The following is a 26,565-nucleotide window of genomic DNA, read 5'->3' as shown; positions in this document are numbered from 1 at the left end:
AGAATCAAAGACCTAAAACATTAAAACGAGTGTAAAAAAAATATACAATTGATATTTTTTTCACATTTACCGAGCGGAATTTGAATTTGTGTCTTGTATACAAGACAGCGGCGCCAGTGTATCGTTCTATTGTTGTCTTGTATACATGCCAACGGCGGTCAAAGGGTTAGAGAGTGAGTCTTCTGTACCTAGTACTATTATTTATTCTGTGCCTTGACACGAAAAGAAGAAGAATGTACTAGAAAACTTGAAAACTAGAACGTATGCGATACCTATCTAATTTTATACATATGAAGTACCAGTGCCCCAAAAATCAAGCTCTAAACTTAACGAATTCCAGTACCTATAGTCTGTATCATTAGGTAGTTAAATAAATGTAAACAATGTGTTTTTAACTTTTTACATGTTTGGGGACCTACTTGAAACATTCATCAGTTAACCAACCAAATAGAAAACTGCCTGGATCTGTTCCTTCGTCGTTCTGGTTTTAACTAGAGATGCCACGAATATTCGGCAACTATTCGGTATTCGGCCACTTTGCCGAATATTCGGTATTCGGCCGAATGTTGCCTACTATTCGGCCGAATACCGAATAATTGTTGCACCTACCTAAAAAGAAAAATTATTCAAAAAATTACCAAAAACGACACTAGGTATATTTAATATTTAAAATGTATTTTTGGAAAGTAGCTACGTTTTTGAGCATTTGTTGATTACAAAATATTTTATTATTATCATGGGTCTGGGGGCGCAGCACGGTTCCATTTTTATCGTCTATCATTATGCGCGTCCCTTTCGCACTTACGTACTTGTTAGAACGTGACAGGCATGGTGACAAGGGATAAAAACACGACCGTGCTAAGCCGCCTGATTTGATTGACTCTAACTACATTCATTAATTCTGTTCAACATAAAAATATAAATCTTAGCAAACGTTGTGCTTTGTTGGCGAACAGTTTTCATAATAATTGTGACTCAAAATGTTCGCATGTCATGCCGAATATTCGGTATTCGGCCGAGAGCGGGGCCGAATATTCGGTATTCGGTATTCGGCCAAATTCATTATTCGGGGCATCTCTAGTTTAAACCTATTTCATCGTACCTACTTAATCGTGTAATGTTTTCATCTGCCCTCAATTGGCTTAATATTCGATCTCGTTTTAGGTTCTTTACTAGCGCGATACCGAAGTAATAGCAAATATTACAAAACTAAATTACTAATTGATTGATTAAATCATCCCAATATTTTCCAATTAACAAAATAGCACGGTAACAGCAGCTTCGTTGTTACGTTGAGTAAGGAATTTAACTTATGTCAGTTTTGGCAAATCGAGTTAAATGAATTCACTTGAAGAATTTTCTTGCCCAATAAAATACCAAATTGTGGGTTGTTTAGATTATTTTAAATACCTTTGTATAAATATGAGATAGCTATCTACCCACATATTACATTATATGTGGTTAATTCACAACTTTCATTTGGTCACTATAAATTATACTAACAAATAATTAAAACCTGTAGTCATATACGGAGGTACTAACAAATGCACATAGTGATATGATTAGAGTAGTATGACAACCCTCGACCTAATGCTAAATGATAAAAGTTCCAGATGTTGTTTACTTTAAAGCAGTCGAGCTTCACAGTGGCTAGAGGGTGCACGGCCGGAATTAGATAGCACGAATACACACCGACTTGTTAGTAACGGAGATATTTTCGAAATGGAACTGAACTTTGTAACTACATTAATAAAACATGATGTGAACCATAATGTGAGACAGTGCTTCAAATCGAAAAAGCCGTTTGGTAAGTTTCGATAAATATGTGGAAATACTTACTTATTCGTAGATACGTGATTCTTATACTTACAAAATCTGTGGCAATTGCAATTAAAACTCGACTCCTCATGTTAATTGTAACTAGGAAAAACTTTTCTTCCTTTGGTCAATAATAGCAAGTAAGAAGTTTAATAACTAAAATAACTAGGTATGTACTAAAATCATATAAACAACAAATAAGTCAGGACACCATTTTACCCATAAATGATAAAAGTGTAAAAATAATATTTTTTTAAGTTCGTCTTTCCTTAAAATCTCCTCCTTCTGCAGCTGCATATCAGTCACACACACAACAGGCGAAATATGATCTAAGTGATTAGAAGTCTTCACCGCCGAAATTCTTTTGGGGTTAAAAACTCCCTAAGGTTTGCGGTTTAGGTACCCTTCAAATTCCTAACTGCAAAGTATTAATGAGATAATTATGAAGCGGGAGATTATGAACTACTTACATCTTAGTTAGTGCATATTTCAAATCAAATAAGACCTTAAGTTTATCAGCTTTTTATCAGTTATTTATCGGATAATCCAGGCCATGTCACATCAATGCTAGAATAATATGGTTACTAAACGAGATTTATCATATCATTCATGTGAAAGGACGTCCGTTGACACTCCATTAAACGTTTGCATGGGAACAAATAGTGCGTGAAATGTCAATTGTCATTATTTTAGGCCATCTATAATTAATTTGTATAAAATATGGGCCAAACATTATAATATTCATAATATAAATGTTGTTTTCCACACGAAATATAAACAATTGAGATTCAGTTTCGTGCCGCTCTACAACTGGTGCATTGAACTCAATCTGTTTACAACTGCGTGCGAGATTGCATTTTGTTATCACAAGTTCCTTAAAAGTTTACTTATAGTAAATTGGGCGGATGCGATCCTATAAGTAAGTGTTCCCATTAGGTAGAACATATTGGCAAAATATACTTGAAATAATAAGATCCCACCGGATAAAGGAAGAACTTACCGCGAGCAGTCATAACAAACCTAATCACAGGTTAATAAATCACGTCAAGTATTTGATAAACAACCATTCCTAATACTAATATCATATAATAGTGATTAGTGGTACGAGTAATCGCCATTCAGCCATTAGATAGACCACCCTGTATCATCTAATAGATGTCAATGAGTAGGTCAAAAAGATAAGCTTGCTGGGTAACCATCAGTGTACCTACATGGTACCTACTGTACCGTACCTAGGATAAATCAGTATTTGAAGCAATGTGATTGTTTAACAATCGAGTTTCACTCTTAAACTCAATATCAATGAAACTTAATTAGTAATTATCTACCAACCTATCGCAAACTTGAATGTGTGGATAGGGTAACTACCTATATAATTTATGCGATGCTTAATATTTGTGTTTGTTACAGTCACCAGAAAGGAAGAAGTGATGGCGATCAAAAATAAATTTCCAACCAAAATACCGGTAAGATTTCCTAGTTTCATAAAATGACCGTTTGTCATTATTGTTTATTAAGGCCCATTTACACGATACAAGATTCTTGAACAAGAATTGGCAATAATTGTATGCAAGTTTTGCCGTGCAATAATTGAATTCAAGAATTGAATCAAAGTGTTTATACATGAGCAATAACCAAAATCTTGAATACAATTATTGCATTCAATTCTTGATAGGCAATATTTTTGACCGTATTTCGTTTACACCAAAGACATTTATTGAACGGCAATAATTGCATGCAAGTCTTGACAGGTCTAAACTTCAAGTTGAATCAAGTATGATGTATTGAAGCCATATTGAAGCAAGAATTGAAGCGATTTGCATTGGCAGATTTTCATTCAATATTGAACGTTTTTTGTGGGTAGTAAAACTGATAAAATGAGCAAAAATTATTTGAAATTAGTTAGTTCGGAAATAATTAAATTCATAGAAATTTATAGAAGTCATCAATGTGTGTGGGACACAGAGGATACAAATTATAAAAACCGTGAGGCTCGCGAGGCTGCCCTTGCAGCTTTTTCTATAGAATTTGGGGTAGAAGGTTTTGGTCCCAAACTGAACTGAACTGGATCTAGCAGTGCTGATGTTTATAAGCCAAAACTCGATTGTTTTTAATGAACCTTACCTGTATAAAATCATTTAATGCCAAATAAATCGCGTTAAGAGCGCTATTACATTTCGGCGTTGAGCGAGTTTAGGTATTTTACGCGCTGCGGCAGGCCGTGCGAGCTCAGTATGCCGATCCCTTCTACCACACTCGCACTACAATGATGGATTAAACATTCTTGATCCTTCGCGAAGCATATTGAAATCAACCATAACAACACTAACTGTACTTAACTTTTAAAGTTCTAAAACTGTTATTTGGTAAGTACGAAAATACTAAATGCAGTGCAAATGTACATAGGGGCTGTTCATAAATTACGGCATCTATTTTTGACGATTTTTGACCTTCCCCACCCCTCAAATCATCCAAAAATCAAGCTTCGGATGAATCTGTTTCCTCCTACGTCATGTTACCATCATCCGATGTCCAGACCCCCCCCCCCACTCCTCCCATTTGAAACGACGTAATTTATGAATAGCCCCATACTCGTACTTATGAAGGTATATTACTCGAAAGAAATTATAGGTACCTACTCGCTTATTTACATGTTTCGTCATTGCATTTGGTACCTATAGGTTGTAAAGTTTGTATCAACGAGGGTTTAAAAACGAACTGGTACTGAGGATCTGATGATGATTAAGGTGGTCACGGATACCAATCAACCATGTAGTAACATGATTAGGCTCGTTTGATTCGTCTCAACAAGATCTTTGACACTGAAGATACACAGGGTCTGATGATGGAGCTGGAAGGTGGCCACGGGTACCAGTCTATCATGTAACTAAACAACTTCGTGTTTGGGCTCGTTTGATTCGTCTCAACAAGATCTTTGACACTAGGTGATACTCAGAGTCTGATGATGGAGCTGGAAGGTGGTCACCGGTACCAATCAACCATGCAACTAAACCACTTCGTGTTTAGGCTCGTTTTATTCGTTTCAACAAGATCTTTGACACAAGATAGTACTCAGGGTCTGATGTTGGAGCCGGAAGGTGGTCACCGGTACCAATCAACCATGCAACTAAACCACTTCGTGTTTAGGCACGTTTTATTCATCTCAACAAGATCTTTGACACAAGGTAGTACTCAGGGTCTGATGATGGAGCGCGAAGGTGGCGACGGGTACCTGTCTATCATCATCAGCTCCATCATCAGACCCTGAGTAGTATCTTGTGTCAAACATCTTATTGCGACGAATCAAACGAGCCCAAACACGAAGTAGTTCAGTTACATGGTAGACTGGTACCCGTGGCCACAGTCCAGCTCCATCATCAGACTCTGAGTACTAACTTGTGTCAAAGATCTTGTTGCGACGAATCGAACGAAGCCAAACACGAAGTGGTTTAGTTGCATGGTTGATTGGTACCGGTGACCACCTTCCGGATCCATCATCAGACCCTCAGTACTACCTTGTGTCAAACATCTTGTTGCGACAAATCGAACGAAGCCAAACACGAAGTGGTTTAGTTGCATGGTTGATTGGTACCGGTCACCACCTTCCGGATTCATCATCAGACCCTCAGTACTACCTTGTGTCAAAGATCTTGTTGCGACAAATCAAACGAGCCCAAACACGAAGTGGTTCAGTTGGGTCTCTATTGGTTCCCATAATTTTTTTGTTCCGATTTATTCAGTCCATAACGTTTTCCATCATAATTTTTATTAGTCATATTGTCAATAGTCATAAATTTTAACAATATAAATTGCAGTTCCGATTTTTGCAGGTCACTATTATTGTTAGTCATAAAATTTGTTACTCATAATATTCAAAGTCCAGAAGGTATACCACTACATAATATTGAAGGCAATAAACTTGCTTACAATAATCGTTGTAAGGTCTTTTATTGCAGGTTATAATGATAAGTAGGGGATCTATTGAATTCTCTAAATTTTAAGTTCCGATTTTTTTTAGACCATATCGTTTTCCATCACAATTTTTATTAGTCATATTGTCAATAGTTATAAAATTAAACAAAACAAATTGCATGCTTGTCTACCTACCTGGGGATTTTTTTTATTTGGCTTACTGATTTCCCCTCCATTTCTTATTTTTCATGTAGTTTATTAAGCCATTTCATCCCGCCAACGAGTCGACGGAGCCCCGCTTCGCGGGGCTCCTATTTCCGCTCTGAGGGACACAAGGTAACTAACGAACCTACCTGAGGAATCAGATGTTTTATTGTTTGGTTTACTGATTTCCCGCCATTTCTTATTTTTCATGTAGTTTATTAAGCCATTTCATCCAGCCAACGAGTCGACGGAGCCCCGCTTAGCGGGGCTCCTATTTCCGCTCTAAGGGACACAAGGTAACTAACGAACCTACCTGAGGAAACAGATTTCATTTTTCTTTATATGAAGGATGTCATTAAAATGGCCCTTTGTTTGACATAATTATTGAAAGTCATAATGTTTAATATTATATCCTCTAATATCCTAAATATTAGAATATTAGAGGATATCATTTTATGACTATCGAAATTCGAAACAGTAAGTTTATGGGAAACAAAGAGACGACATTAAAACGATATGATTAACGACCATTAGTCCGATAAAATATATGCCTTAAAATATTTCTTAATAATTATTGATATACCTTTGAATGTTATACTCAACAATTTTATAACTTTTGTGATTATAGCGTTTACTATTATAGATGTTTAACATTAGAACTATGAAACGTTATACTTAACAAAAATTATGACTATTGATGTTTATGTCCATAAATTATATGGATATCAATTTCTGACTATCGAAATTCGAAACAATAAGTTTATGGGAAACAAAGGGATCCCGGTTCAGTTACATGGTAGACTGGTACCCGTGGCCACCTTCCAGCTCCATCATCAGATCCTGAGTACTATCTTGTGTCCAAGGTCTTGTTGAGACGAATCAAACGAGCCTAAACACGAAGTGGTTTAGTTGCATGGTTGATTGGTACCGGTGACCACCTTCCGGCTCCAACATCAGACCCTGAGTACTATCTTGTGTCAAAGATCTTATAGAAACGAATAAAACGAGCCTAAACACGAAGTGGTTTAGTGGCATGGTTGATTGGTACCGGTGACCACCTGCCGGCTCCATCATCAGACCCTGAGTACTATCTTGTGTCAAAGATCTTGTTGAGACGAATCAAACGAGCCTAAACACGAAGTGGTTTAGTTGCATGGTTGATTGGTACCGGTGACCACCTTCCGGCTCCATCATCAGACCCTGAGTATTATCTTGTGCCAAAGATCTTGTTGAGACGAATCAAACGAGCCCAAACACGAAGTGGTTTAGTTGCATGGTTGATTGGTACCGGTGACCACCTTCCGGCTCCATCATCAGACCCTGAGTACTATCTTAAGTCAAAGATCTTGTTGAGACGAATAAAACGAGCCTAAACACGAAGTGGTTTAGTTGCATTGTTGATTGGTACTGGTGACCACCTTCCGGCTCCATCATCAGACCCTGAGTACTATCTTAAGTCAAAGATCTTGTTGAGCCGAATCAAACGAGCCCAAACACGAAGTGGTTTAGTTGCATGGTTGATTGGTACCGGTGACCACCTTCCGGCTCCATCATCAGACCCTGAGTACTATCTTGTGTCAAAGATCTTGTTGAGATGAATAAAACGAGCCTAAACACGAAGTGGTTTAGTTGCATGGTTGATTGGTACCGGTAACCACCTTCCGGCTCCATCATCAGACCCTGAGTACTATCTTGAGTCAAATAAATACATATAGAATGTCAGGTCGTTTCAAATATTTTTAATCCTGTCCGGTAGTTTATTAAACTGTACCATTATAAATTATAATACTATAAAAACAGTGCTAGGATCAAAGTCTCTCGTTGCGGTTTACACGCACACAGTATAGCGTTTTACACGGCGCCCGCCGCACACAATGATAAAAAACCTCGTCGTCGCCGTTGAAAATGTGCGGAGCCGACCGACACACGTCCTGCCTCTACAAGCTCTGCCGCGGCACTGAGCTGGCGCAGCGCGCGTCATCGGTAATATAGAGTAGTTTTCAAAAAATTGCCAAAAAATTATAGTAGAATTTCATAAACACTAATGTATACCAACAGTATAAGCAAACGTTGCAGATTGCTTGAGTATGAAAATGACTTCGATATTAAGTAGATTTTCGTAGGAATTGACACTTGTTTCGGAGAGAAAATCGAGTTCGTTTTACTTTGATTTTCTCTTTCTCAAAGGTATGTAGGAAAAATATAGTTTGATATGCCTAAAGTACAGGGTATTAGTAATACAAAATAGCCAGGTTTAGCAGAGTAAAATTCTCAACATTTCCAAATAAGAGCTCGCCATTCAGTGCTTCACGGGGTTTTTCGGAAACGACCATCAGAAAAAAAATCATTACTAATTTAATAAGTCCTTTTTCTAATATTTACAACGATATTTATAAAGATAAGAAGACGCTTTTACTGGAACAAGTACTCATTGTTTCTAATAATGAGCGCAAAGTCCTGAATTTCGTCGACTAGTATCATCAATTTTGCATTATTTCGACTTTTCTTGTAAGAGCGCTCTTAAGTACTTCAACCAAAAACGTACTTATGGTGCACTTAGGTACTCTAAATAACTGAGACAAAGTGCCGAATGAATCTCCAGTTGCCAAGTATGTATGTTACTTCTGGCTTAACGTGAGCCGGAATTGCATTACGCATCACTGTGTTCTGTCTTTGAATTGTAGAACTTATTTTATCGAGCAAGTAAGAAAACTGAGCTTTGTTTACACGAAACATGTTCTTGAACTCGGCTTCATCCTCAGCTCGTAGCTCCCGGCACAAAGTGTTCAAAGCTCCGAGCAAACTTCTGCTGTCTATCCATTTTTTGTCCAACATCTTTTTCTTCTACTTTTGTGACGTTTTTATAACAGTTTTTCTCGTAACACAGTTGCTACTATAGCAGCGACAAGAAACACACCTTCGCGTACGGAATCCATGTCGACAATAAAATATGGATTGGCAATTCTTGAATTCAATTAATTGCACTAGGCTTCGTTTACACGTATGCCAGTATTGAATTCAAGTTGCTACTTGAATACAAAAATGTCATGTATGTTTAGATAGTGCAAGTTTTTTGTTGCCTCAATTTTATTGTATTGAATGTTCAAGAATCTTGTATCGTGTAAATGGGCCTTTATTTGTTGGCTTATTGAGTGTTTACGTAGGTAGCTTATTGTTGCATTACCTATCATTTATAATAATTAAAATTGCAAAACTGAATGATTTTATGTCGATTTAATTAGACGTGAAATTTTATAAATAAATAATGAGCCTTATGTACAACTAATAAGATATTGTTTCCCTTGACAGATTATAGTGGAGAGGTATCAGAAAGAAAGAAGTTTGCCAACATTGGACAAGTCAAAATTCCTAGTGCCAGAAGACATCACAATGTCACAGTTTCTAGTTATAATTAGGAACAGAATAAAAATAAAACCTAACCAAGTAAGTCGAGCCTTTTTACCACAATGTAAGTTTGACGGGTGTGTAATGTTTAATATAATTATGAAAAAACTATCATACATTTGTTATAACGCCATTTGATATATTATTGTATGTTATAATGTAATTTTTATTATACGCTTCCTTTATTATATAGTGATTTCATCTAAACTTTCATTGATATAATGCCTAATGTAATATAATTTTCAAATAGTATATAGACATGTTTTATAATGACATTTGTTATATTATATTTTTGTATAACGTAATACTTCATACAATTTTATCAAGTATAAATACATATATCGTATAACATTTTTTGTCATATTTCATTTATTGATAACGTAATGTTTTACATACTTTTTATAACTAGTACGCAGGCCTACTGCTTTTGCTAGCTATTTTATTCTAGGGAGGTCGCAGTTCTAACCTAACCTAACCTATTTTTTCACGGATTTCGTTCTGCGGGGACCGCAGTTCAAACCTAACCTAAACCACTTTTTTGATAGAATATTTTATTCTACGGAGGGTCAAAGTTCTAACCTAACCTAACCCTCCTTTTTTTAGGTAGTTATTCGTTTGTGCGGAGTCGCAGTTCCAACCTAACCTAACCCATTTATGTCATGAAACTATTATGCTACATAAATAATTATGTGATGTCCTTTGTTATAACAAATAATATGCTTTAGAGTATGTAATAAATATGGCAATGTATATTAGACGAAGTGTAAATATACCTTATGACCATTATACCAATAATAACATTATGTATACCGTTAATTAGGTATTACGGTAGTATGCCATTTATTACGTTATTTAAAATAACGATATATCAAACTATAATATATGAAAAGTAATTATAACAAATGTAATGCACCCAAGTTTGACCGTGCCCCATATATGTACGTCAACAAATGGTAAACAAACTTGTTTACAAGTGAGAGAATAATTAAATCGTGACAATGCAAATTAAACCATAGATAATGATCTGTATTCACGCGTCATACAAGGTTTTGCTGACGAATAAAAGGGGCTTGACTTTGATAACGATAAGTTTGATAACTAACGACGTTAAATTTTATGTACCTACACTAAATTTGAGAGTGGATCTCTTAAAGGTCTTATTTTTTTATTTGACTGACATATTTAATCTTAATCATGAGGTAGAGTTAGACCCATAAAGGTCTGCAGCGATTTTGATAGCCCATGCAGTGCAAGTGTTATTTATACGTCATAATTTCATAGAAGTTTGACGTTTAAAATAACACTTGCACGGCGTGGGCTATCATAATCGCTGCAGACTTTTCTTGGTCTAGCTCTACCTACTTTAACAAGTTTTATTTTTAACAGGCGCTGTACTTAATAATCAACAACAGATCTATGCTGAGCATGAGCCTGACTATGGCGCAGGCCTACGAGCAGCACGGCGACGAGGACGGCTTCCTCTACATCACGTACGCCTCGCAGGAGGTGTTCGGCTACCAGGACGGTTAGTACAATAATCAACAACAGATCTATGCTGAGCATGAGCCTGACTATGGCGCAGGCCTACGAGCAGCACGGCGACGAGGACGGCTTCCTCTACATCACGTACGCCTCGCAGGAGGTGTTCGGCTACCAGGACGGTTAGTGCAATAATAATCAACAACAGATCTATGCTGAGCATGAGCCTGACTATGGCGCAGGCCTACGAGTAGCACGGCGACGAGGACGGCTTCCTCTACATCACGTACGCCTCGCAGGAGGTGTTCGGCTACCAGGACGGTTAGTGCAATAATAATCAACAACAGATCTATGCTGAGCATGAGCCTGACCATGGCGCAGGCCTACGAGCAGCACGGCGACGAGGACGGCTTCCTCTACATCACGTACGCCTCGCAGGAGGTGTTCGGCTACCAGGACGGTTAGTGCAATAATAATCAACAACAGATCTATGCTGAGCATGAGCCTGACTATGGCGCAGGCCTACGAGTAGCACGGCGACGAGGACGGCTTCCTCTACATCACGTACGCCTCGCAGGAGGTGTTCGGCTACCAGGACGGTTAGTACAATAATCAACAACAGATCTATGCTGAGCATGAGCCTGACTATGGCGCAGGCCTACGAGCAGCACGGCGACGAGGACGGCTTCCTCTACATCACGTACGCCTCGCAGGAGGTGTTCGGCTACCAGGACGGTTAGTGCAATAATAATCAACAACAGATCTATGCCGAGCATGAGCCTGACTATGGCGCAGGCCTACGAGTAGCACGGCGACGAGGACGGCTTCCTCTACATCACGTACGCCTCGCAGGAGGTGTTCGGCTACCAGGACGGTTAGTACAATAATCAACAACAGATCTATGCTGAGCACGAGCCTGACTATGGCGCAGGCCTACGAGTAGCACGGCGACGAGGACGGCTTCCTCTACATCACGTACGCCTCGCAGGAGGTGTTCGGCTACTAGGACGGTTAGTACAATAATCAACAACAGATCTATGCTGAGCATGAGCCTGACTATGGCGCAGGCCTACGAGTAGCACGGCGACGAGGACGGCTTCCTCTACATCACGTACGCCTCGCAGGAGGTGTTCGGCTACCTGGACGGTTAGTGCAATAATCAACAACAGATCTAATGCTGAGCGTGAGCCTGACCATGGCGCAGGCCTGCGAGCCGCACGGCGACGAGGACGGCTTCGGACGACCTACATCACAGAGGCAAACTACGCACAGGCACGATTATATGTAGTAACGATTAAACATGGAATAAAGATATGACCTGCTAGAGTACGCAACCTAAAATTGATTGAAGATACAATACCACAAATTAGTACAAACTTTTATACCTAGGCAAACAAAGCATCACTTAGAGTGCACACAAAAGTTACGTATATAAACGGTGTATTCCCATTTGTCCTCGCCCCACGTGACCGCCCCACCATACATGAACAGATCTATGCTGAGCGTGCGCCTGACCATGGCACAGGCTTACGAGCAGCACGGCGACGGCTTTCTCTACATCACGTACGCCTCGCAGGAGGTGTTCGGCTACCAGGACGGTTAGTGCAATCATCAACAACAGATCTATGCTGAGCATGAGCCTGACCATGGCGCAGGCCTACGAGCAGCAATTTTTTTTAAAGATATGTATTTATGTTGGTGGGTCGGAAAGCGACACCAAGTGAAGGCATCATTAAAACTAATTAACGTTTCATCAACTGCATGAAAGGCAATAAATTATTGTATGACGTCCAAGCCACATAACTAGGTACTTTACAAGACAAGCCAGTAATGTAAACAGGCAACGGAAGTGTACAAATGGTAAAATGTTTGCATTTGTTACAGATATGACAGGAAAACAAGAAGTGGAAGCGATAAGGCATAGATTCCCAAACAAAGTACCGGTGAGTTCTAGCTTACGAATTGACTGTCATTCTAGAAAAGAAGGATATTTTTTACTAAAACAGACAGAAAAAAACAGGTAGGTACCTATCTTCTACCTAGTAGAGCCAAATTTCTGTTTTTACATCGGTCAAAACCGCCTGCTATGTAGATTGTCCCTGCATCACACTTTTGGGCATCTGTTTTAGTTTAACTAGAGAACAAATAAACAAACAAATTAGGACGCAATCTTTGTAATTGCGCAAATTATGTTTGAATCTAATTAAAGTTGTATATTTTCTAGTTGTACGTGGAACGTTACATACGGGAAAGAGAAGTCCCGGCGTTGGGGAGGAAGAAGTTTCTAGTGCCCCAAGAGCTCACGATGTCCCAGTTCCTCTTTATAATCAGGACCAAGATGAAACTACGAGATTCACAAGTAAGTATCGGGAAGGAGAAAATAAATAGATATGAATAAGTATGAGTACCTACCTATGTTCATACAAAATGCATTAATAGATCTTCTAACGATGTCAAAGTAACAAATATGTATGAGTTATTTGAATTCAATTGAATGCCCCGAAAACTCGCATCTCCAAACTCCAAACGCAGGTCCAATAAATAACATATAAGTAAAACCCATCCCATCGCATTGGTCTAAGGTGTGCAAAGACCAAATGGCCATATGAGGAGCACTGTTTCCTAATATATGTTTGTTGTAGGCCCTATACCTGGTGGTGAACGAGCGCGTGCTGGCCAGCCACAGCATGACCATGGCACAGGCGTACGAACAGTTTCGCGGTGACGACGGCTTCCTGCACATCACGTACGCCGCGCAGCAGGTCTTCGGCTGAACCAAGTAACTACTTCATTCTATAACTTGCGGCTTGGCGGTGACGCAATCTTTTACAATTGGTATAAGGTTTTATTAGTTTCACACATTAGTTTTGTCACACAGATTGAATAGAGCGGAGTTTTTGAACCCTTTTCATGACGCGACCAGGGGGTGCTAAATATAGCATTAGAACATTTTTGGAGACCCCCCTCCCCTCCCTAAGCATGAATACTAGATTGTGTCACAAGGGAGCAAAATTACATTTACGGCGAGGGTGTACATTGACTCCTGAACGAAGTGAAGCCCGAGCCTAGGGTTTAAGTGTTAACGCCCAAGGTGAAAATAATTTTGCTACAATGTGACACATACCTACCGCTTTTCACATCACCTATGAGGAAATTATTATTTAACCTAAAAAAATTGAATAAAAAAATAAAAAAAGAACAGGAAAGTGCCACTTTGATCCCTCCAAGCAGGGCAGAAAAAGCCCGTTTCCGAATAGGTGATGAGAAAAAACTTTTTCGCGACCCAGGGGGTCCTGCTGTTGTTTATAACCGGGTTTGTTTCTATTTCTTCGATAGTTAGGCTTTACGAGGCCTCTGAGACCCCCTATACGAACTTTACGACTCCGCAGTGGGACTTAACCCACTGAAATGGGTTTACGTGCTGTGGGACACAGAGAAACGATTGAGAGGAATTAACTTAAATATTTACGTGGTCTTCAAATGGCAGCACAGTCATATCCGTATCTCGCCTGGCCCCTTTGACCTTACAAATCTGCACTCGGCGGAACTCGGTACTTATACATGGATAAACAGAGCGATTACGAGGACAGGGATGTTTTCGATCATGACATTACAACACAGGAAGTAATCTGGTAACATCAGCTTTATCTTCTTGGGATATTGCAACAATAAATTAAAAGTATTAAAACGAATATACCTAGTAACTTTTAGTACCTGTCTAGTGAACCTACTAGTCTACCTACATACTTACTACTAATAACAAGAAGTACAAGAGTTGCTGTATTCTAAGTATTATTTTCTTGTATTGAAGTGTGCATTAAGGTGGTTTGCTTTCCATACAAAACAAAATATTGCGTTAAATTAAGTAATTACACACTATTACATATGTGCGCATTTGTCTACTTTCTTTCGAATGTTTATTTGCGCTAAATTGATAGTAAAACTTTGTTTTATACAAAAATCACGCAAAAAAACGTTTTATTTCTTATCAATGCAATACCAAAATAACGTTTTTTGCGTGATTTCTGTGTAAAACAAAGTTTTACTATCAATTTAGCGCGAATAAACATTTGAAAGTAGACAGATGCGCACATATTTATGTAGTAATAGTGTGTAATTACTTAATATAACGCAATTGTTTTTTGTATGGAAAGCGAACCACCTTAAAGTGTATTTGTATTGTATGGCAATAACTTAAGAATTCCCGAGATCGCGTGTTTGTTTTTATTTTGAGGCCATTCATTTTTGTATTGAGCCACGTCAGACAAAAAATCCAAAAGCCGACCGTCGCATCTTCGACAATATGTATTTATTTATTTATTTAAACTTTATTGCACAAAATACAAATAAAATGTACAAATGGCGGACTTAATGCCTAAAGGCATTCTCTACCAGTCAACCATAGGGCTAAACAGAGATGTAATAAAAATGGTGCGAGAAGAAGAGTAAGAGAATTCAATTAGGAACTATTGCAAACAACTGAAAAACATAATAAACTACATATACAATACACAGATAAAAATAATAAAATATATACAATGAATATACTACTACATAATGTACTACGTACTTATACATATGTACTTATTTTCGAGTAGGTAGGTAATAATCTCGTGTCAGTTATTGTCACAATACATTACCATTTAAATCAGTTAAATCTGTCATTGTTAATTGCACCTTAGTAACATTAAAATCATTAACGTGTATAATAACAGATAGTGACAAGGTTTAGTATATTTTTTATCAATGAATAACGATCCTGAGATATTTATGGTTTTGTTATTGTAACTGTAGGGAGAAAACATGCCACGATTCATTACACGATAGTTCATTAATGAAATAATGATAAAAGTACATATAATGATTATTAAATTAAACGTTCCGAGGAGATAGAGTCGGACTAAGCTAATTTTACATCGAATTTGTTCAGACAAAGTGTGGGAATGTTTTCATAAACGTCATATTTAAAATAAATAAAAATAAAATTAATTATTAATTTTAATTATATAAAAATGAATAACGCCATTGACGCCCCTACACTTCGTTCAGTCAAAGTCGGTGTAGAGTTAGCGTAGACAGACTATAAGTACCTACCTGTGTCCCTAGAGTAAAAATGTTAGCTATATGATAATGTACATCTCGTATAGTTATAAAACATATACGTTTACACAAATGCGATACCTATACATATTAGCGTACCAAGTACAAATAACAAGACCAAAGGGTCGATGACCACTAACGAATCATTACTAAATAGTACCTATTTTGCTTTAATCGCTTTCGGGCATACTAATGTGATTAGCTTCATTATAATATTTATTATAATTAATTCACTCCGAGTTGCTTACGATAGATAAACACGTAACACATTACATAAATTAAATTAATGAACATCACAAATGTAATATAATTTCATGACTATTGAATATTATTACGAGGTATCCATCTGTATATCTATAATGAATAGGTACTTAATGTTTTGCATACAATAGGTAGGAGATGGGCATTTGTTTTTGCAATTTTGTAGGACTCGATGATAATTCATAGGTTATCTTGGGTCGCAGGCTTTTGTACTTAGGTAAAAGGAAAACAAAACACTCCGTGTGGTACCGAGAAAACCAATTATAAAGAATAATATTGATAACGTGTCTATTTTAGGACATTCATGTTGATAAAGCCAACCAATTTGATTTCTAGACCACTTCGTAACTTGTCCCAATGATAATTTGATAATTAGGTAATATGAAGGCCGTGTGGAATTCCTACCAAGTTACTGTCAATGTGTCAAAGAACAAACTGTCCCAGAATTCAAGTGTACCCAAATTATTATTCCTCTTAATTTAAAGAATCCATTTGAATACTTTTAAAGCCGATGAAGAATTACTACGTACTATCGAAACATTCGTGTACCTAGTATGAATTTAATTCGACACTGCTACTACTAGACTCATCAAGATATTTCTAGTACGGCTACAGGCAGTTGTTTGTCCGAGCATCCATCATATGAATGAGTCCGTATTATTCCACAGCGAGCGGACCGCCAGCGTTATTTATGTCATAATAATAAGTTTATCTAGGGTCACAGAAACGCAAACATATTCTCTTGAATGATAAGCAGGATTTATGTCCCTTCGAGTGTCGCCCCCCGCGGCTGTCGCTGGGCGCGCCCTAATGTGTCACCACTGCAATATGTAGTTACAGTACTAATAGAACCTACATGTGTACTTTGAACTATTGAACACAGTATTTTCTAGGTACGAGGTCACACCACGGGGGCCGATTTTTGAATTTCGACCGCTCGATTTCGTGTATTTTGTTCAATAATATCTCCACTACCGGGTATTTAAATTCTACTAATAGAATTGAAAACGAGTGGCCAATACCACTCGCTTCCCAATTTCTATCGCTCGTATTTAAAAAATTAGCAATTCGCCGTTTTCCACCGATTTTCGAGTGAAGAAATCGAGCGATCGAGATTCAAAAATCCCCCCTGAATCGCTACTGCAAATACAGGACTGTTTCGATCAATAGTAGATTGGACGAGCATGCCAGAGCACTGTACTGTATCCGACTGTATCGCTACAAAAAGTCATATTTAAAAAATTGAGCTGATAGTAACGGTACCTTGTTTGTTACAGGTACTTCATGCTGGATTAGTGAAACTGATGTTCCTGCAATGGCGTCTTCAAGAACAAAAGACTGATAGTATTTTAATTTGTTATTTTCATTCCTATTGTGATATTTTATATGAATTAATAAGATTTCAAAAGTGTTTAAATTAAACTGCGATGTCCGAAGAGAGCCCGGGCTGGTCCTTGCGAAACCTCGGAATGGCTTTTGAAGATAAATGTGACATTTGCGACTTCTTCGAAATGATCTATCTGTTTACTTCTAAGAAATAAAAGCTAGGTTTGATCGTTTTGTTTGACTTTAATGTTGTGTGTTTTATGTTAATTTTAGAATGTTAGGCAAGGAGATGATATGTAGTCGACGAATGTATCTATTTTTATTAATGCGATTTATATGTAGGTATATGTATTTTGGAGGTCTGTACTGTTCAAATGTTTTATGGCCTTACTTGTTCAAAATGATCTCAAAAACATGTCTAAAAAATAAAGAGATTAAATTAATCGTGCAATTGATTTGTGATCGGTAAGAATTAGGTAGATATTATAGAAAAGCTTATGTAAATTGTAATTTGCATTAGATTTCGTATTATGTACCCAGATGTAAATATACTAAGCATTATCGATTTTTCCCTGAAATAAAGTTTTTTTAAAGATTTAGTGGTTTAATTTCATTACTTGGCGGTTCCAGACTAGTGAATGATAATTGATAAAAGTGTGATTCTGTAAAAATGTTTAATATTAGCCTTATAATAACAGTAATCTTACTTGCTAGTAGTGTGGGGTATAAAGCTAGTTCTTCTTGAGCCACTCGGTCTGCGCGGCGGCGACCAGAGTGTCGTGGATGTCCTTGGCGTACGAGATCTGCAGCCGCACCGTGTTCAAGTACTGGGGGTAGCTTAGTGTGCTCTCCTAGAATACAAACACAGTATCCTTTATTTATCTGGATATTCTGAATTAACATCAAGTAAATCCACAAGGGGCAATAGGTAACAAAGCAATGGTACCAATGTTCAGGCACCTGAACAATTGAACATTATTAATTGATAATAAGAATCTAAGCTAAAAGAGAATTGTCTAAGCTGCCTTAAGTAACTTAACTATGTACTTTGATATTTAAAAAGATACGTTTCCGTTGCTCCTTTTTCTATCAATACTTATAAGTACTACAGTAATGTCTTCATACAGGACATAGATATTATGGTCCTTAAACGTAATAGGCCTGATTGGCGAGATAGAAAAATATGAATAAAATTTCACGGTTTCTCCATAGTAAATGTATGGAAAAGGTTTTCTTTAATTTGTGGCTTTTTAGTACATTACCTTTAGTTGACCCCTTGGAAACTGATAATTGATACTGGATAGGAATGGAATCGATTGATATAAAAAATAGTCAGCGGTCAGTAATAGATCTGTATATGGAAGGCGAAAGTGAGAAGTTAGGCACGGAGTTGAGGTCGGGTGGCAGGTAGTGCGCGGACTGCCTGCCGCTCGCTGCACGTGCTCGTGCGACGGTACTCTGTGTCAGTGGTAACAGTGTACAACACTCACCGCGCTGGGCCCGGAGTCTAGGCGCACGGGGTGCACGGGAGACGGCACATGTAATGCGCCCCCTGCTCGCTGCACGTGCTCGTGTGACAGTGCCCTGTGTCGGTGATAAAAGTGTGCAACACTCGCCGCGCTGGGCCCGGAGTCTAGGCGCACGGGGTGCACGGGAGACGGCAGGTAGTGCGCCCCCTGCTCGCTGCACGTACTCGTGTGACAGTGCCCTGTGTCGGTGGTAACAGTGTGCAACACTCACCGCGCTGGGCCCGGAGTCTAGGCGCACGGGGTGCACGGGAGACGGCCGGTAGTGCGCCCCCTGCTCGCTGCACGTGCTCGTATGACAGTGCCCTGTGTCAGTGGTAACAGTGTGCATCACTCACGGCGCTGGGCCCGGAGTCTAGGCGCACGGGGTGCACGGGAGACGGCAGGTAGTGCGCCCCCTGCTCGCTGCACGTGCTCGTATGACAGTGCTCTGTGTCGGTGGTAACAGTGTGCATCACTCACCGCGCTGGGCCCGGAGTCTAGGCGCACGGGGTGCACGGGAGACGGCAGGTAGTGCGCCCCCTGCTCGCTGCACGTGCTCGTATGACAGTGCCCTGTGTCAGTGGTAACAGTGTGCATCACTCACGGCGCTGGGCCCGGAGTCTAGGCGCACGGGGTGCACGGGAGACGGCAGGTAGTGCGCCCCCTGCTCGCTGCACGTGCTCGTATGACAGTGCTCTGTGTCGGTGGTAACAGTGTGCATCACTCACCGCGCTGGGCCCGGAGTCGAGGCGCACGGGGTGTACAGGCGACGGCAGGTAGTGCGCCGCCGACTGCTGCTGCTCGATGCACGTTATCGCAGTACGCTGAGGACAAAACTTATGATTTAATCCATCAACAAATGTCAACATACATATCTTCTGTTTCAGACCTAGTTAATATTGACAAGTACCTACAACGAAATTTTTATACAGTGATCAAATTCTAGATGTAGGATGGTTATTATTATTCATACAAACTTGTCCGTACATACTTGTAAGCAGGTATTAATTAGAATGTTAGGACCTATTGACCTGGCAACGGGCAATTACGTATAACATCACATGATGATTAGCATTAGAAAACATTCAAATGTTTACAGTTGATAAGGAGTCACGTAAAGACATCAGAGATAAGAATGCATATATAGCAAAAGCACCCGGGTCAATAAGTTAATTATTGGACGCTATATTGTAGCCTACCTAATGTAAGACCAACTTTCACATTTCAATAGGGTACTAGCGAACAAAACTTAAAAGATATAAATGGACCGTATCAAGTATACATAAGGTACAAAATTGTGTTGTACGAGATCGCTAATCAATAGGCATGTAGCTTCAATTAAATCAGGCAATAGAAAAAGGAGAGGTATTAATGTTTTGTGTTCCAAGGTTATTGTAACTATTGGAAGCAGTGGCGTAACTAGGGGGGTGGGGCTGGAGGGGGCACGTGTCCCGGGCGCCGTCCAGGGGGGGGGGGGGGGGGCGCCAAAATGGGCAAAAGACTACCTCTCCGCCTTGCCAAAGGCACAGCAGGAAAACTTTTGTCAGGAGTATTTACCACCACTGCGATGGTAATCTGACCCACAGCTCAAAAGAGAAAGCCGATCTTTTAGGTACTCTTTTTGCCTCGAACTCGACCTTGAAAGACGACGGTAGCGCCCTACCGCCCACCATCCCGCAGTGCGAATACTCTATGCCAGAAACTTCTATCAAGCAGAGGGATATTCGGTGGGAGTTGCTATGCTTTCGTTTTATAAGGCGAGCGGGCCGAGTGCTTCAGAGTTGTGTCCCGCGCGTCTTTTCCGTCAGGGGTCTACTGTCGGGAAGTTACCATCTTATGGACTGTCCCAGAGACTACCTATGCAAATGAATCGCTGGCCCTTTGTCCGGCAGGCGCATATGAGCCGTAGTAGACGGAACCTACTCCAATAGCTGCTCCTGCATATCTGTGACATGTTGTCTATCGGACGACAGTAGGTACTGGGGATTCCTATACAGGCTGGTTAAAAATAACTACATTCCCGTTGCCAGGGAGGTTTTGGGATTAAACTGAGCAACTTTTACTACGGGACCAACCCCGAAATCGCAAAAAAAGTTTACCCTCCCATAGAAAATGGACCAACTAAAATGAATGAACCAGCCAAATTTTTTTTTTCGCGACTTAGGGGTTGGTCCCATAGTAAAAGTTGCTCATTATAATCCCAAAAATTCATCCCTGGCAACGGGAATGCAGTTATTTTTTAGTCATCCTGTATACAGAATGTTCTCTACCGCTCGTAGGTAAGTACAATGAGCTGTTGTCTGAAGAATTGTTTGACATGCTGCCTTGTTGCCAACGGTGACAGCTTGCCAATCTTGCCATCACTGCACCGCTCGCCGTAGGCAGAGTGTTTATCCCCACACCCTAGAACCTAAATGGTCGCGCACTGTGCGGTATAAGAGGAATTCCTTTCACAGCGGGCGGGAGGAAATTCGTCGAAAAAAGGGAGCTCATTCCACAATAAGTTGAATACCTTTTCTCGAGAGAGATCTGCACGCCGCTCCGGTGTGCGAGCGGGACACCTCGCTATACATGTATAGCACTGTCTCGCTTACATATCTGATCGGCAGCAATTTGCGCGCGCTCGGCTAAGGACTATAAGGCACAATCTAGCTAGCGAAAAAGAGAACGTATCAAGCGTTGGGGAGGGACAACGTAATTCCTGTCCTTCCGCCGAAAAACATCGAGATTTTTACATATAGCACTAACAATAGGTGTCATACTGAATGGCCATTACTTAAAACATAACTACTTACCAAATGCAACTCCATTTGATCACAAAGACTAAAGAATTCTTCCAAATTCTTATCAAATCGCGGCACTGGAGCGTCTATACCCTTCCTGAAAAAAAGAAAACCAACAGGTTATCATTATCATAGAGATCCTTGCGAGGCCTCTTGGCCTAGATGAACATTTTCTCGTATCTTCTTTTGATATGACCTACACTTGTTTGTTTGTTTCACTTTATACATATAATGTAATATATATTGTAGGTGTAAGAAAGTAACCTTCAATCACCTTTGCGTATTATATAACCACGTATTTTTTATACTTTCTTGTGATAAAATTGTTGATCCCGGGCGTGAGCATAACAGCTATAGTTCTTTTTAGGGTTCCGTACCCAAAGGGTAAAACGGGACCCTATTACTAAGACTCCGCTGTCTGTCCGTCCGTCCGTCCGTCCGTCTGTCACCAGGCTGTATCTCACGAACCGTGATAGCTAGACAGTTGAAATTTTCACAGATGATGTATTTCTGTTGCCGCTATAACAACAAATAATAAAAACAGAATAAAATAAAGATTTAAGTGTGGCTCCCATACAACAAACGTGATTTTTGACCGAAGTTAAGCAACGTCGGGCGGCGTCAGTACTTGGATGGGTGACCGTTTTTTTTTGCCGTTTTTTGCATTATGGTACGGAACCCTTCGTGCGCGAGTCCGACTCGCACTTGCCCGGTTTTTTTTAGCATTAGAAAAAAGGTAAACAATCTTGACGTGTCTTTTTATTGAAAAACACTGTTGAAAAATAAGTCACGGCAAATACATATGTAACAATTATGAATCATAAACGATTATTTACGTTCTTTTGCTTTCATTAGTAATAGTTACTGATTTATAAAAAACGTTTTTCAATTAAAAGACACTTCAAGATCGCGTAGTCTGTCTCTAATGCTAAAAAAATGAACTACATCAAGTTAAAGGGCATTTTCACTTAACTGTGCACCTTTAACGGCCAGTTAGCAATCGTTACAAAACTGACGGTCAATGTCAAATCCCATACATTTTGTCAGGTTAGACGTTACTGAAACACGACTTAAGTCACGCTTTAAAGTACAAGTTAAATGTAAATGCCCTAAACTAAAGGATAACTACAACTACTCCGAAACAAAATACTAGCGTTGTTATTTATAAACATCTGTCAACTTTAACAATCATCAGCCACTTTGACGGCCATGGGAGACACTAGTTATTCGAGAGTTGAAATTCTGTTGAATATTATATGAAACTGTGCCATGCAGATTCAAATTTTGCCACACCAAGAAGAGAAGTCATCACTTTTTCAACCCCTTTGAGTCTTTACATGGGTAAAACTAATTCTATACCTGGCTCTAATATCCACTTGTATTTTAAGATTTTTAAGTAGATAGGCATGTCATGTTGAATTTTGTTTTACTTTTTACCATAGATGCCCGTTTAAAATTAGAATGTCTTTAGTGACCGCCTTTGGTGAACCTTTGCAAATTGTCAATTATATGAGATTTTCATTAATGTCACAGCCACTTTAGTCTAGTCTTCTTCCTGCTAGGTCTAAATACTTTAAGGGCCAGTTGCACTAACCACGATCAATGGACAGATCAATGTCACTCAACAGAGAGCTATGAAACTTCCCATACAATAAAATTATAGCAAGCATTTTAACAAAGACAAATGGTTGGGTGCAACCAACGCTAAATAAGATGTAATCATAACTTACTGTGAATTGGAATCAATATTGTGATTCTGATGCAAAATTTGTGCTGCTGATTTAAGAGTCATCTGAAAGATAATAAAAAATAATTATGTAAGTGATAATTATTAATGCAGTACAGCTTATCAGTTGGTGTTGCATCTGTGGGTGAAGTTAATTGAATTACTTGATTACGAACTGATTAAAACTGGTTCTAAGTTGATGCGGATATCTGTTGTCTTGCCAATTATATATATAGTCAGGTTCGGACAAGACTTCCATTAATTGATTTTTTTGAAATAAACTTTCATTGGAGTTATTTTTAAAATGTTATAATTCTTAGACTGGCTGGCCTGTTTCCAGCAAGGCATCCCGACACATATTCATCATCATCAAGCTTTTATTGTGAATACATTATAATTCGCAAAAAAGGATTGTATTAATAATTGGGTTTTAAATGCACAGAACAGCACAGAAGAAGTTAAAGAATTCCGTATAAATCAAACAATGACGTGGGTGAAACATATTTCAATATAATTCATTACATATAGGTAGGTAAGAACAATAATAAGCTTTTAAAGGCAGGGTTCTACTGTAACTCCATTTTAGTTAATTTGTGTATAGGTTTGTGGTACGTGTGTGTAGGTTTAAGCGACCCAATGTTTATGCTAAGGGCACAGACCAACCCCTATAGACCGAGCTTATAGGACGACTCGCGGTCACCGCCCGTATGGTGTATAGGTCAAATATAAGATTGTTCGCGCGCCGCTCCGATCAGTTGCGCCCAAGGTTACGACCTGTTAGCAGTGTGCACGAGTCTAAGAAAATAAATCGTAAACTATTGAATTCATTGGGAAATCATGGGATATTGCAGCGTAAAATGGTGTGGCAAGTCATCTAAGACATCTACATACGAAACAGATGGAAAAACATCCCACAGGAAAGTCAAATTCATTATTTCATTGAATAACGTTTCTTGTCCGCGGGGTTCATTTTATACTGGTCAGAAGCAGAGGCGAAGTATGTCCGTCCCTTTTCGTCAACTTGAAAATGCAATGCGCTATCCCTTTCCCTTTCGACTAGTGATGTGACGATGGTGGTTTTGCAGTTGCGGAAACTTCGTGCTTCGTCATACCGTATTGTACCATTTTAGACATAATATATAGGTAACATGTTGTGTAAGTTTTTTTAGAATCCTCTAGGCCAGCGGAGCAGTTAGGCCGCATGTCACGAGGTGGACCTGATCATGAACTTCAAAGAAGTACCTACGAGGGAACTCGGTGTTGGTTTGTGATAGACATATGTTGTATGGGTTATTTAGAATCCTCTAGGTGAGCAGTTAGGCCTCATGTCACAAGATGGACCTGATGATGAACTCCAAAGAAGTGCGAGGGAACTCGGTGTTGGTTTGTGATAGACATAGGTTGTATGGGTTTTTTAGAATCCTCTAGGTAAGCAGTTAGGTCTCATGTCACGAGATGGACCTGATGATGAACTTCAAAGAAGTGCGAGGGAACTCGGTGTTGGTTTGTGATAGACATATGTTGTATGGGTTTTTTAGAATCCTCTAGGTGAGCAGTTAGGTCTCATGTCACGAGATGGACCTGATGATGAACTTCAAAGAAGTTCGAGGGAACTCGGTGTTGGTCTGTGATAGACATATGTTGTATGGGTTTTTTAGAATCCTCTAGGTGAGCAGTTAGATCTCATGTCACGAGATGGACCTGATGATGAACTTCAAAGAAAGTTCGAGGGAACTCGGTGTTGGTTTGTGATAGACATATGTTGTATGGTTTTTTTTGAATCCTCTAGGTGAGCAGTTAGGTCTCATGTCACGAGATAGACCTGATGATGAACTTCAAAGAAGCGCGAGAGAACTCGGAGTTGATTTGTAATAGGCATATATTATTGGTCCATTTGAATATGTTTTCAATACAACCTTCAATGACCTTAATAAAACGGACAAAAGAAAATAATTGTATGAGATTTTGGCGACACTTTTTTCTCGTATCGAAAGAGATTGCGATTCTGAGTAGAAATAATATAAAAAATCTAAACTTTAAAATTCATGTTCTGGGTACTTTAAACAGAAATGCCCTAACATGTTAAGTAAAAATTTCAGGTACATTGTTAAATTACTTAATGAAATATTAAATTAATCAATATAATTATTAAGTAAGTTTACTCTAAGTATACTACTTGTAACAATTTTACCACAATAAATTTCGATATCACTGGTAGCAGTACCCACTACCTGTAATGAACATGTCCCATCCCTACGCTTGCACGTGTCAGCGCGCCATGTTTGAAACGACCAATCGCAATGCCGTGAGCGCCCCTCCCGCACCTCACAGTTTGGTGATTTGCGTCTCGAACAAAATGGCCAATATTAGGTTTCTAGAGGCGGTGTTCTGTGGCTAAGGGCTAAGGGATCCATTCCAAGGTATTTTAAATTATACTGAATTATTTTACTTACAGGTATAGACTCGCGCAGAGAGCTCATGAGCGTCTTGACTTTAGAGATATTGTCCATTTTATCTTGCTGAGGCGGCTGTGCCATTGCTGGCTGCATTTGCTGAGCGTGTTGAGGGGAAGGTTGCTGCATGATAGCACCAGCTACTGGCATCGGCATACCGACGCCGACTCCGACGTTAGGAGCCGCTCCCACTGGGTTTAAAGGAACATGCAAGTTCATTTGATTCATGCTGTTGATTTATAGTTAAAAACCCTTATAAATTAATATCGCACTGATTTACAAACAAAAATACCGAAAATACGTATATATTGACATTGACAACTTGACATTTACTGCGTTTTGTGTCCGCACGGTTTTGGCGTTTAGTTGTTTAACAGATAAAGAAAATTATGATTGATTAAATGTATCTTATTTTGTTTAAGTACATGTAAAGATTTAGTGAAGATTATATCAATAACACAGAATTTAACCAATGTAATAAAATTAAAGAACATACTATCCACATTTTAAAATATGAATTTAGCGCCTGCTGCCATCTAGTGGTAAATAGTACAATCATTATACGTATGAGAATCCTTCTGCCATCTAGC

The 26,565-nt window shown here is 39.1% G+C and overlaps 3 protein-coding genes across 3 annotated transcripts in view; 2 read left to right on the top strand and 1 right to left on the bottom strand.

Annotated features, from left to right (window-relative positions):
- Window positions 1–26,565, top strand: part of LOC134795557 (uncharacterized) — a 135,113-nt gene that overhangs the window by 67,299 nt on the left and 41,249 nt on the right. The window lies entirely within an intron of this gene.
- On the top strand, window positions 1,477–18,100 carry LOC134796478 (uncharacterized). Its single transcript, XM_063768671.1, has 8 exons — window positions 1,477–1,807; window positions 3,229–3,284; window positions 9,244–9,378; window positions 10,726–10,864; window positions 12,703–12,761; window positions 13,043–13,177; window positions 13,461–13,597; window positions 17,457–18,100. Exons 1-7 carry the CDS (start codon window positions 1,723–1,725, stop codon window positions 13,590–13,592), a joined length of 741 nt encoding a protein of 246 aa, XP_063624741.1. The 5' UTR covers window positions 1,477–1,722; the 3' UTR covers window positions 13,593–13,597; window positions 17,457–18,100.
- LOC134796136 (mediator of RNA polymerase II transcription subunit 29) lies at window positions 18,165–26,248 on the bottom strand. The gene is made up of 5 exons (XM_063768112.1): window positions 25,976–26,248; window positions 23,527–23,588; window positions 21,809–21,893; window positions 19,742–19,837; window positions 18,165–18,356 (listed from the first exon to the last, which is right to left on the bottom strand). Exons 1-5 carry the CDS (start codon window positions 26,201–26,203, stop codon window positions 18,237–18,239), a joined length of 591 nt encoding a protein of 196 aa, XP_063624182.1. The 5' UTR covers window positions 26,204–26,248; the 3' UTR covers window positions 18,165–18,236.

The sequence above is a fragment of the Cydia splendana genome, chromosome 1, assembly GCF_910591565.1.
Source record: "Cydia splendana chromosome 1, ilCydSple1.2, whole genome shotgun sequence".
Taxonomy (NCBI): Eukaryota; Metazoa; Arthropoda; class Insecta; order Lepidoptera; family Tortricidae; genus Cydia; species Cydia splendana.
The sequence above is the reverse complement of the archived record's forward strand: the minus strand, read 5'-3'. Positions and strand labels throughout refer to the sequence as shown.

Excerpts from the sequence above, each read along its gene's own strand:
- LOC134796478 (XM_063768671.1), top strand. The coding sequence starts at position 1,723 with ATGGAACTGAACTTTGTAACTACATTAATAAAACATGATGTGAACCAT. Across the intron at positions 1,808-3,228 it reads CAAATCGAAAAAGCCGTTTG|TCACCAGAAAGGAAGAAGTG; the intron begins GTAAGTTTCGAT and ends TGTTTGTTACAG. Across the intron at positions 10,865-12,702 it reads GGTGTTCGGCTACCAGGACG|ATATGACAGGAAAACAAGAA; the intron begins GTTAGTACAATA and ends CATTTGTTACAG.
- LOC134796136 (XM_063768112.1), bottom strand. The coding sequence starts at position 26,203 with ATGAATCAAATGAACTTGCATGTTCCTTTAAACCCAGTGGGAGCGGCT. Across the intron at positions 21,894-23,526 it reads AATATTGATTCCAATTCACA|GAAGGGTATAGACGCTCCAG; the intron begins GTAAGTTATGAT and ends TCTTTTTTTCAG. Across the intron at positions 19,838-21,808 it reads ATCAAATGGAGTTGCATTTG|CGTACTGCGATAACGTGCAT; the intron begins GTAAGTAGTTAT and ends TTTTGTCCTCAG.